The sequence below is a fragment of the Harpia harpyja genome, chromosome 4, assembly GCF_026419915.1.
Source record: "Harpia harpyja isolate bHarHar1 chromosome 4, bHarHar1 primary haplotype, whole genome shotgun sequence".
Classification (NCBI taxonomy): Eukaryota; Metazoa; Chordata; class Aves; order Accipitriformes; family Accipitridae; genus Harpia; species Harpia harpyja.
The window spans coordinates 67,091,502-67,103,726 of record NC_068943.1 but is presented as its reverse complement, the minus strand read 5'-3'; the positions used below and the strand labels follow the sequence as shown (position 1 = coordinate 67,103,726).

At 42.8% G+C, this 12,225-nt stretch overlaps 1 protein-coding gene across 6 annotated transcripts in view; it reads right to left on the bottom strand.

Annotated features, from left to right (window-relative positions):
* The window catches only part of ADGRG6 (adhesion G protein-coupled receptor G6), a 117,022-nt gene extending 105,647 nt beyond the window's left edge, over positions 1-11,375 (bottom strand). For 2 of the 6 annotated variants that reach the window (XM_052784543.1, XM_052784544.1), the window contains exons 1-2: positions 10,994-11,375; positions 4,890-4,990 (exon numbers count right to left, since the gene is read on the bottom strand). In XM_052784543.1, coding sequence (XP_052640503.1) covers positions 4,890-4,990; positions 10,994-10,995 — 103 coding nt within the window. In that variant the 5' untranslated portion in view covers positions 10,996-11,375. Of the gene's footprint in view, positions 1-4,889; positions 4,991-10,167; positions 10,290-10,993 lie in introns of those variants that run through there. The other 4 variants (XM_052784542.1, XM_052784539.1, XM_052784541.1 and 1 more) reach the window with 4 other exon arrangements.
* Between the last annotated feature and the right edge of the window lie 850 nt (positions 11,376-12,225).

Below are 12,225 nucleotides of genomic sequence, written 5' to 3'. Positions count from 1 at the left end.
ACCCTGGGCATGCAATGGGAGAAGTTTCACAAAGCACCAATAATAATGTTATAAAATCATCTCCCGTCTCCCCGCCATATGCAAAGATTGTGCTGACTGATGGGTTAATGTCTTGGCACTTTGGTTCTTGCTGTGCACATGGTAAGAGAGAGGAAGATAAGGGAATGTGCTGACAACCATTTAATCATTTTCATGGCGATAGGATCTTTGGTCCTTGTCTGGGGTAGGCAATTTCAGATCTGTGGTGAAAAAACACACTTCCTGACCTGGGCCGTTCAAGATAAAACCCAATCCATTTTCACAGACAGCAATGTGACTAACCCTTGCTGCTAGCGTGGGTGGCATTAGCAATACTTCCCACCACACTCCCTTCCCATCTCTTATTAGGCTCCTGAGCCCACGGGGTCACTCTGAAACTCTCCCATAAACAAGGGAGGACTTTAATCCCTCCTTTATCTACTCAAGCCCAATTAAGAAGCATGACGGACAGAGATGATCCTATATTGCAGACCATTATCAGCCATGTGGGTGAAGGACATGCTTTCAGATTTAGTCTTGTTTCTCACCTCTCTTTTTCTTGATGAATTAAAAACAGCACAAATTTTTGCTTTGAATCAGCACTAAAAAAAAAGAAATTAAAATTTCAGGGACTGTAATAGAATTGAAACTTACTCTTCAGTGAGTTCAGTGGGGATTGATTAAAGCCCTTTGAGGACATGGAAACTTGACTACAGACAGCAATGCACTTTACTGATGGATGAACAAAAGGACAATTGCTCACTCTGGCATTAGCTACAGTCATAGTAATTCTGTAATAACAGCAGTATGGCGCATGATGCAGCAATAGTGTAATAAGAATTGTAGATGCACTCATGGCTTTGTTAAAATAAATATTTTCCACATCCTGAATAAAATTAAATATGGTTGCATGGTAGTCAAAATTTAAAACAGCTATTGACTCTTATGTAATTATGTATCTGTTGATGACAGAAAAAGGTAAAAACTCTTACGAGGATGTTGCAATCTCCTCAAAATGTGCAAGTGTTCAAAACCCTGGTAGTACAGTACTGACAAGACACTTGAAAACTAGTTTGAAAAGTAATCATGCAAACTGGAATCTGCTTTTAAGGTCACCAAAAAATCTCAAGTTCTGCTCTTGGGTTACCATAGATAGCACAGTTAAAACCAAAAGACAGTACTATATTGAAACATTAGACATTTTGCTATGAGAGCAGAAAGGCCAAAAAGTGAGGGGAGACTAAACTGAACACTTCTTGTGAGGTTACACACACCTGAAGCAACTGATTTTTACTTTCCATACTGAACTGCTGCTTCCTTATGTCAGATAAAAATGAGGCCATTGCAACAGGACAAACGCCAACACAATTTTGTAGGCACAGCAAAAGCACTGTCATTCTGAGAAGTGCAATGTCCAATGGATCTCCTAATTTCCCAGATTTTGAGCCAAAATAGATTCTATAGGGCGAAGATTAAGGAAGCACTAGAGAAAGTAGGGAATTTTGGAAATCATCTAATATATTTCTCAGCGCCAAGGAAAGCAGACTATATATTTAAACCATTTCTGGCAGATATTACTATACATTCCCAAGGATCGAGATTCCCTAGTCTTCCTTGGCAATCTATTCCACTGCTATCTATACCTTTCGATGAGATGTCCTCCCCTCATTTATCTTGCTGTAATTTAAGCCAATTCTTTCTGCCCTTTCAACTGCCCAGAAAGATCAGTCTATCCCTTCCCACTGCAGCTATCTCTTTAAATAGTCTCAGTTCTTATGCAATCCCCCTTCTGCCTACTCTAGACCAAAAAATCTTAATTCCTTCTGTCTGCCCTCATTAGTTATGTTTTCCAGAACTCTGTTTACTTTTTGTTCTCTTTTGGGCTCTCTGAAACCAACAAAATGTACATACAAACAAAAAGTTAGGAATGTCAGAATCTCAGATAAAAGCAGATTTAACTAATTCTGTTTAAAACAGCACCATTTTAACACCTCAGCTTCTATAAAGTCCTTTCACTGGAAGATAGGCAAGCTGTTTACAAGGGAGGCAAGACATACACTCATCGTTATAGGCAGGGAAACTAAGGCACAGCTAAATGACTCACTCAAGGCCATCAGGGATGTCTACCCCAAACAGGAACAGAAGACTGTCAAGCTGTTTACTGAGCTGCTCAGTAACTTCACCCCATGTTACAACACATGACCTGAAGCCAGTATGCCAAAACAGTTACAACTGCTGAGATTTTAACTAAAGTACGTGTTACATTCTTATAATAATTTTCTATTTTTCTAATTTCTTTCTGTCTTTCTGTTTTAAGTGTCAGAGTCTATCCATTGATTCCTCTGAGGTATCAGACCTATATTTTGGGATTACACTCCATTGCTGCACCTTGCTGCTTGTCAGTACCTTACTGATCAATTTGTGGCTAAACATTCTTTTCACAGACCATACCACTCCTGTTCTAAATTTTCTGCTGTGTAATCCTTCTCCCAAGTTTTGTTTCTGAAAGCAGGCCAAGTGCTGTAGTTCTTCTCAAGTTAAACTATAAAATTATTACTTTTGCATTTTTTCCACGTCACAGCATGACTGATATTTTTACCCTCATGAATAGCCCTTTAAATAATACCTAAAATCTGTACCTGAAGATCTTAATCCCTTGCTTGTATGTAACCTCCTCTAGGCAAAGCTTAATAAGCCCCAATAGCTTTCTAACCTTACAGCTCACTAGTGAAGCTGGATGAATGTCAGGTTTTATGATATTTCTACTGTAACTTCAGTAAAGTTTAAGCTGCCGGAGAGATTATGGATACCATATAAATCCACAGCCAAAGTGACCAATACATTTTAAGAAGACGATATAAAAAATGCAGGAGCAGCAGTGTTTCCCACCTTGTCTGCCTTACTCTATTAAAAAGAACAGATGAAAAGACTCCATTTTGCAGCATAACCTATGCTTTTACATCAACATAAAAAGAATGATGAATCCCGAGGGTCTACAGGCAACTACTGCCAAATGACAGGTTGCTGTAAAGCTAAATGTCTCATTTTCATTTCAGTCGAATATTAACAGCAGACTATCTGTGATCTCTTTCACTGTTGAACAGCAAACATTTGTCTATTGAGCCTGGGTGTTTCCAGTGTACCTTATTTATCTACTCATCGTTCAGGCAGATAGGGAAATGTCTTTTCCGTTTATTGAAAGTTTTGAAGATTTCAAATCTTTTCCAGTCAAAGCAAGAAAGAAAAAGCCCCCAGGGGCACACGCTTGAAATGTAAAAGACTCAGGTTCAGGTCTCTGCTCTGATTTCCATCAGAGACCTGGTTCTGAGTATCCTATATGCCAAATCAGTGCCTGAGAAAAGAGCACAGACAGTAACTATAATAGAGGATACGGAATTATCTAGAACACTTTCACTGCTTTTACCAATCCAATGGCACCAACCACTTTATTGCTGAAGTAGTTAGCCAGTGGCATATATGATTTTGTAGAAGTGTATCCTGGAGTTTGGCATAGGGCTTTTGACCCATCTACTTGTTCAGTGCCAGCACAGGCAGCAACAGTATGCTGTGATTAGCTGAATGCGCAGGTGAGCTTGTAGTTTGCTTTCTCTGTCCTCACGGCATACTGGCTAGGACCTCCTGGCTCATGGGACTTACTCTTGCTGTGTCACCTGTACTTTCAATAACTAAACTTTTATCAAGAGGAATTAGCAAAGACTAATGGTCTTAATGTTCTAGTCACCAGATAACAGCCCAGAGCAGCTGTAAATTAGAGCTGCATGGCCCAGGATCACATATGGCTCAGGAACACAGGGAGAAAAAGGCCATCAGCCAACAGAGCCACAGGTGAGAGTTGGTTCCTAAGGACTTTTCTGGCTACACAATTTAATGGAAATGGAAAACACCTATTAAAGTGACATGAAGCTGGAAGGTGCTACTGCACAGCTACTGCATTGTTTTTTCTCTAAATAGAAAGTACAGGTTTAAAAAAAAACAACCCGCACTTTTTAGTTAGAGAAAAAAAAAAAAAAAAATCAAAGAAACTAGAAACTCTTTCTATATATAAACCATCCTTTTTCCAATGGCAAGTCTGTAACAGCAAAACTACCCATCTGATATGGAATTAGCTGAGCACTACAAGCTGCTCCAAAATTTTCATATGCTCCAGAATAAACTCCAGAGTTTTTTTTCCAGTAAAGCAGCTGGAGCTCCTAAAATATTTTGCACTCTAGTGGTTAGGAAAAGACATTTAGTAAATGAAATCTCTCATTCATATGGTTAAAGAAAACAGAATGTGTTACGTTACTCTATACTCAAGTATCACTACAGACCAAGATGATGTTAAGTTTAAACTGATTGTTCTTTACAGTGTATGATTATCCTATGTACATATAGCTTGCTGAGGAATGTTTCTATTATTTGAATCATAAAAGTGTTTAAAAATAATAAGCACACTACAGTTATTTTACAGATTTGAACTAGAGTGAAGGGAATACATAATCTACAGGCACAAACAGTGCTGTGGAAAATGGGAGAACTACGTGATTAGTCGCAGTATTCCAACAACCAGAAGAAATTCAAGAGAGAGGTAAATACTAACAAGGTAAAAGCAAAGGAAGGGCAAAATGACAGAATTCAAAGAACAAAGAAAAAAATAACAGCAAAATGATAAAAAAACAACAAAAAGAAAATTCAGCAGTAGCAGAAAATATGACCCAACCTAGCAAATCACAACTAATAATTACAACGCATCGCTTTCACCAAAATGTTATTCTGTATATAATTCAGTCATATGTAAGCATAATCCTTAGTCATCAAACCTTTGGCTCCTAGGCCTTTTATTTAAGCAAGAAGATAATTTGCTGACTTACCTGCTTGCTGCATGTATATAATATATGTGGTAAACAAGCAGAGACAGTGCTGCAGCTTCCATTTCCAGTGATAGCACCACATTTTACTTACATGAGACATCCTGTGGAAAAAAAAGGAGCAGGAATTCAGGGAGCTTTACAACAAGCCAAGAAAATGAGAAAATACTGTTGTTAGTCAAACTAGTAACTAGCAGTAAATAAAGTAGCACTTGAAATTTATGGATGGCCCTAGTGTTCCTTAAACAGAGACAGAAGTCTCTATGCTTACTAAAAATGGTCAGAAATGATGTTGTCTTGTTCTTAACAGACAACGAAGTGGAAGGCTTGTCAGTGCTGGGCTTCTAAGCAGATAGGTGTGGGTGGTATTTCAGTGAAAGAAACAAGCAGCCCATATGGTGACTGTCTGAAAGAGTTAAGGTGTATGTTTTTTTTGGAGATTACAAAGTTTTACTTTACCTATTTACATAATTTACAAATACATTTATGCTGTTTAAATGTATATATAAATACATATTTGTTACTAACTATATAAAGAAGGTAGGTGAGAATTTGCCTCAGCCCTTAACCAGCCTTTCCATATTTTTCAGTGCTAATATTTTGATAGCTACAACATTTTCTGCTGGCAACTTTAATGAAAATCCTGAAACTTTCCTTGCCAAAATCTAGGGGCTCATCTGTGCTTCCAGAGAAGTCAGGGACATTTTTACTATTTAATAAAACAAATGCAATTACATAAAAATCTTTATCAGTTATAGCTTGAAGTTAAAGTTTCCTTTGTCTTGAATTGTACAGGACATTTAATGGCTAAACCAGTATGTTTCCTCCGTGGTGGGCAGAAGAGGAAGCAAGAAAGGCTCTTAATAAATTTGGTCAGACATTTAACCATGTATCCAAAATGAATGGTGCTCCATTACATTCCTGTCTCATTTTATTCAACAAGTTAGCAACAAGGAAAAGCAAGCAACAAGTAATGAAACACATGTATTTTTTTGACCAACTCCTTCCCCTCCTATTTGGTGATGATAACTGGCTTTTGTTCATTAAGGTATTATCTACTTATACTGGGAGAAAATCTCTGACAGAATCCCCAAAATATTTCAAAAGTCTATTCCCAGAAACAGTATGTGAAGAACCACCGCAAATGAATAGTCATGAAGAAACACCGATGAACACAAATGTCTTCCAGGTTAGTGCATATTAAATACAGAAAAAAGAAAGATATTTGGAATGGCCACCAGTATGATTTATCAGGATGAAAATGTGAAAGAGATAAGTGAAAGAAAGTACAGAGTTCATACTCAGTGGCAAGAAAAATTAATTTTCTTAAACTTGGGAAAATAGTCTTCCTTCTGCTCCACAGACATTGTTGTGAAACTGCCAGTGAAACCTGAGGGCAAATGTAAATCTTTTCCCAGTATCAGCTTCCATTTCTTCCCAAAGTGGAGTTCTGTAATCTAGACAAGCCAAACTTAATGCAGCAAGATAAACCATTGTAAAGGAACAACTAATGTTTCAGTTTTAAAAGTAGCAGTTCATCAAACCACTCCTGTGGGCTAGTTGCCAATGGGCCCAGGTAAATGGCACTTCAGCAGATTGCTGCCATCAGTCAGGTTTCCCTTCAGTGCAGTGTTACATAGCACAAGTGTCTGATTACAAAAGAAATCCAGTTCTTTATGGGTAGGTCTATCAAATTAGGAATTTGAAGCCGATTTATTTTTCTGAGATATTGTAAAGTCAAACTTAACAAGTGTTGAAGACAAGCACAGAAAACACTGGGCTCTGAAATACAAGAATCTCTTTGATGAAGCCAGACACACAAAATAACCAGATTTTCAAACAATAGAATTATTGTCCTTCAACTTAATGACCCCAAAATCCCTATTAAAATCTCAGACAACAGAATGCTGAGGTTTGCGAACAGTTAGTGTTCAATGTATATAATTCATAAATCCACAGTATCCTTAATATTAATTTAGAAAATTGGCTTTGAACAGAAGTCATTTTAAGACATGAAAAGAGCTATATGTACATGCAAACACATACAGCATGCATATATACTCACAGAGTGGTGAAATGGAAACGTTAAGGATAACAGTATGACATACCAGAGATACAGAAGAATATTGCTGTTTCTACAGAAGAAATTGTTGGCAGCTACTGGTGAGCTACATGCCAGCCTGCTGCATAATCTACCAATGCAAACCTGTAGAAGTGGTTGCATTACTGGTTTTTGGTTTGTTTTGAGCAAGCACAGTTAAAGTTATCAGACTAGGAAACAGTCGCAAAAAATTATTTATTAATTCAGAAGAAATCTGTGCTGGTTTTCATCATATTGACACATTTTCTGTGTGTTACAGCAATCATCACTTTTGATGTGTCTGTGAACTCAGCTGAAGTTTTTGCTCATTGAATAGCTAGTGAATCCAAGACACAACTTTTGAGATACTCAAGGAAAATAACATGACAAGTTTCTGCTGCCTAGGCCTGGAGTGAATCTACCCAGTCACATTGCCTTTAGTGCCCTTCTCAAAGAATCTGAGATTCTGCATTAGTCTGAGAGAGCTATTTAATTTGGCCATTTTCTATTTGTTGATGTTTACTTGCATTGCGGTAACACTTACAAGCCAATACTCCACAATGTTAGTTTACAGTCTGTTTCCTCATCCTCAGTCTTGTAAAAAGCACAAGTCAAAAAAGATTTCAAGAACGTAGATAATCAACAACAGAGCAGAGCATAAATACATGCAAACAACAAGGCAGAAAGGAGTAACTATAAAGATTTTTCCCCAGAGAAAAAAAGCTAGATAATTATACGATGGCTATAAAAAAAAATTACAATTCTCCACCAAAATAAATACATAAAAAATAGCAAACCTGTCTCCTCCACTTACATTCTCTACTGCTGAAGGACAAAACAATTTTCTTTACACCACAGCATGTCAGTTGACAAGAAAGAAAGGTTTATCAAACTCAAGAATGCCCACAGAAGCAGCACACTACCAAAACACTCCACTAATACATGCACCATGAGTCAGATCTGTTTCTTTTGAAGATCTATGTTACAAAGAATAAGCTCTAGCTGAGTGCTATAAATGAATGAGGAAAGCTGTTATTTACATGTTCTTGAGATCTTGCATAGACAAAAAGCCAAAATCCAGAAACCTGACTGCTCATAGCCTTACACTGTGATGTGTGTAACACTCCTGTTCACACAAGAAGTTTTCAGGGATGGAAGTCAGCTAACACATTGCCAACAAAAAGGCTTCTTTTATAACAAAATCCATCCCTGGTATTTTTATAATGTGACATCCCAACTGGCAGACAATTACAAAAAGGAGCCAGAGAAACTGATAAGTACTTCCCAGGCATTAAAAAAACCAACACAACAACTTAGTCGCAGATATTATTCACCTGTTAATACCCACTATGTTTATTTTAGGGTTCATTTTCTTGATTATTAGTGTTAATTAACATCTAGAAATTAATCCAAACAGCATATGAATAATTAAACAGAAAAATTAGCAAACAGTTCTGGGCTATTTTATGGCTTATTAAGGGATGATATGGTCCCCTGCCACAACAGCACTGCCTTGATGGCCTAAGAGACCACTTTGGTCTTGTGTTCCTATTTTAAATAGTATTAAAAGGATGTGTTCTGTCCTTTAACATTCATCAATAGCACAGAGAATGGACATCAGTACAGCAATGTACTAAAACACACCAAGAGTTTAAATAAGTAAAGCAGTCCATAACAAAGATCTCAGAACATATACAGATTATTTCAGTCTTCAACCCCGAATACATTAAAATTGCTGAACCCTGTTCATAGTGGGTTTTCTTCTCTATTTTGTTTCAATTTAAATGAAAAAGCCCTGTTCTGTCCCCAGCTGGTAACATGCTAGCAGCTCTGAACAAACTATTATAGATTGTCAAACACAGAACCAAAACAATATTTTACCCAATATATTTGGGGACTATTAGGACACCTATGGTAGGAGTACATCCATTACAGTTGGATATAGTCTCACAACAGCAATGCCTCTTAGAAAAATTACAAAGTGATCTTCTATGGAGTCTGATAGAAGAACTACTAATTTTTCTATGGACTTGTATTATTCCATTGTAGACACTGTGTGACATGACCAGCTATGCACTCTAGCTACCAATTCAATACAGTCCAGTCCACAGCTACTTTCATTTCCTATAACATAGGGAGACAATGAGCTTATTCACCATTCATTCCAGAAGAGCAAAGTAGACATGTAATTTATCTAAACCATAAATGGATAGTAACTTGACGTAGTTCAAGATTAAATTAGTGGGATTCTTGCTACATATAACTACTAAACCTTTTACTCTACATGCCAGCAACCAGCTAACACAACATCATCACCTTTAGGGAGTATACAGCTCTGCAAGAAAATATACACAAGATGTGAATAATCCTGGAGCATTTCATTTGTATACTGTACAGCCCCAAAACATGCAATACATATTCAAATACACCATCTTCCTTGTTCAAAGCTTCAGCAAAGTTCCCTGGAGTAGGATGTGAATTCTGCCTCAGGCAGACTGACATGACTTTCTTTGGTCTTTGACATGTTTAAAGCTATTACAGAAAAATGTTGCTGACACTTTAAAATTAAAAGAAAGATAACATCAGTTTCACATTTTTTTCCCTCATATAGGTTGTAAACAAAAAGATTTTGAGCTTAATCACTCTTAAGTGGAACTGCAACAAGTGAAAGGTGATTACAACTCACATTAGTTCCTGCAGGTTAACAGAGAGGTTGATTTTAACTTTGAAACCCTTGCTTTAAACTATAGTACCTGAATGTCATGAAAGATTAATTACACAATGCCACTTAAAACTTTCATTTTGTTAAGCATTACTTGTTCCTACTTCTTCTTACAGTCAACCTTGAAAGCACCCTCACACTCATCGAAAGAGATAAAAAAATGAGACACTGCCTTTTAATTTAAACAGTGCCAGCTGCATCAGATCCGTCTGAAGTCCCTCGGCTTTCCTTTCCAAATGAACTTTTCCCAGTTGCAGGCAACTGATCTGCTGGCTGTTTGCAACTTTGTAGCACTGCAACGCGAGGTCTTTAGGAACTCCTTCTCATTTCTGCCTCAACTCCACCGTGCGCTGTTAGAAAACCTCTACCCTTTTCCCCTTGCACTGATTCCCTTAGGTCCAGCCCCAGGTCCCCTCTCTCACCTGGCTGTGAACGCACCACCGAAACTACTAATCCCAAATTTTAGCACCTTGCCTTACCTTCGGTAAGAGCTTGTCAGCAAAGGTAAAACATACCGGGGGAGGCGCCCGGAGGCCACGGCAGTGGCCCGCCCGGGGCAGGGCGGCGTGCGGACGGACGGACGGGAGGGAAGAGAAGGAGGGAAGGAAGGAGGGCCGCCGACCCGCCCGCCCCTCGCCCCCCGACGGCGGCGGAGCCCGCGCTGCCTCCTCTCCACTGTGCGCTGCAGGGAGGAGCGGTGGGGCTGGGATGGTTTTATGGAGCCCGCCCGGCCCTCCCTCTCCTTTTTTCCCTACTTGTGCTGGCACCGCACCTGGAGGGCTGGCAACGGTGCCTGTGGTGGACGGGGCTCCTCGACGTGAGCGACAGCGGCCTCGGCCCCGAGCTGAGAGGCCGGGCCGGGCGGGTGCCGGGGCACCGGCGTTCAGAGCGGCGGGCGGCAAGCGGGGCCGAGGGTTTCGCTACTTGCCTCCAAGCACGGGGAAACTCACCGGCGCAGTCCTAAGGACGGGATTACTGTGCTCTCAGAAAGGCAGCGGCCGCCCGGGACCCTGCAGGGCAGCCGCGGGCGGACCCGGAGCCCGCACGGGGCAGAGCCCTGCCTGCCCTGCCCTCTGAGCGCCCGACGTGAAACTGTCTCGTTTCCCCATTCCTTCAGCCCTACCTATCTGCACGGCTCAAACCTGGCGTTACTCATCACCTACTACGGGGGGTGGGGTGGCGGGGGGGAAAGCCCTGCCTATCTTGCCGTGGTTTCTTGCCCCACGAAGGAGCCCGCGGGGATTATCCGCGCTCCCCGAGCGGCAAGCCGCAGCCCTCGCCCCGGAGTCCGGAGAAAAGACTTACATGGTGACATTACGGGGCGGCTCTCCTCCGGGGCTCAGCAACCATCCTCCCCCGCTGCCGCTCGCTCTGCCTCTGGCCCACTCCCGCGCGGGCTCCTCGCAAAGGTCATCGCTGCTCGCCCACCTCTCTTCCACGCCCGCCCCCGCACACGCCGCCCGCGGCGGCCGGGGCCGCGCCGATCCGCTCCTCCTCCGCCGCGATGCCCCCCGCCTCCCCCCGCCCCGCCACCGGGACCTGCCTCTCTCGGCACAAGTCGGGGAAACTTCGCTGCCGAGGGAAGCCGCCCCCGCGGAGAGCAGGGGCCGCCCCGCCCGCGCCGGCCGGTCCCCGCGCCCGCCGCGCCGAGGGGGGCTCAGGTGGCGGCTCCGGCGCGGCCCGGCGGGCTGGCCCGGCCCCACCCGCCGCCCGGGTGGCAGGAGGGGATCCGCCGAGCCGCCGCCGCCACCGGGGGGCCCCGCGCTCTCCTCCGGCGGCCCGCTCCACGGGACCGGCGCGCCGCTCGGGGGAGAGGGGTGGCTACCGGCATCCCGCCGCCTGCGACCCCCGGGAGGGGGGCTCCCCGGGCGGCACCCCACGCCGCCCTTCACGCAGTCACAGCCACGCAGCACCCCGGCCCGCTGGTTAGGGGCTAGCCCGGGGGTGCACAGTCCCCCAGCACGTTTACACCCCCCAGGAGACGGTAGCCACAGGCCCAAAGCCACCCCCAAAGGACACAGGCCACCTCTCAGGAGATCCCACACCACGGGCGCTACCCTTGATGGTCACAACCTCCTGGGCACACGGTACCTCGCAGCATCCCAGTGGCAGCAGGTCCCTGGGGGCAAAGGCACAGCCCCCCTCCACTGCACAGCGCACACCGCAGACGTGAGCGCACACAGGCCTGCCTGCACGCCTCGGGGAAACAAACCACCGCTCTGTGTCCCAGGGCTGCCGACACAGACCCCAGAGCACTTATAGTGTGCCATTTTTCTCTGATGCACACAACGCACTACACTTGGGATAGAAGATAGGTACGTGGAGGTGATGCATCTCTGACCCATTTTCTGAAGCATACAAGGCTGTATGCCGCTCGCACATACAGTGCCGGCCCACACCTCACTTCTGGGTAGCATTTTTGGAGGATGGTAGTTTGTACCATTTCCTAACGATCCTGAGTTGCTTTGTCCAATTAAAATCCGTAGAATGTGGTACTGCACTACAGCGAGGTAGGAAAACACTGAAATGATAGAAAG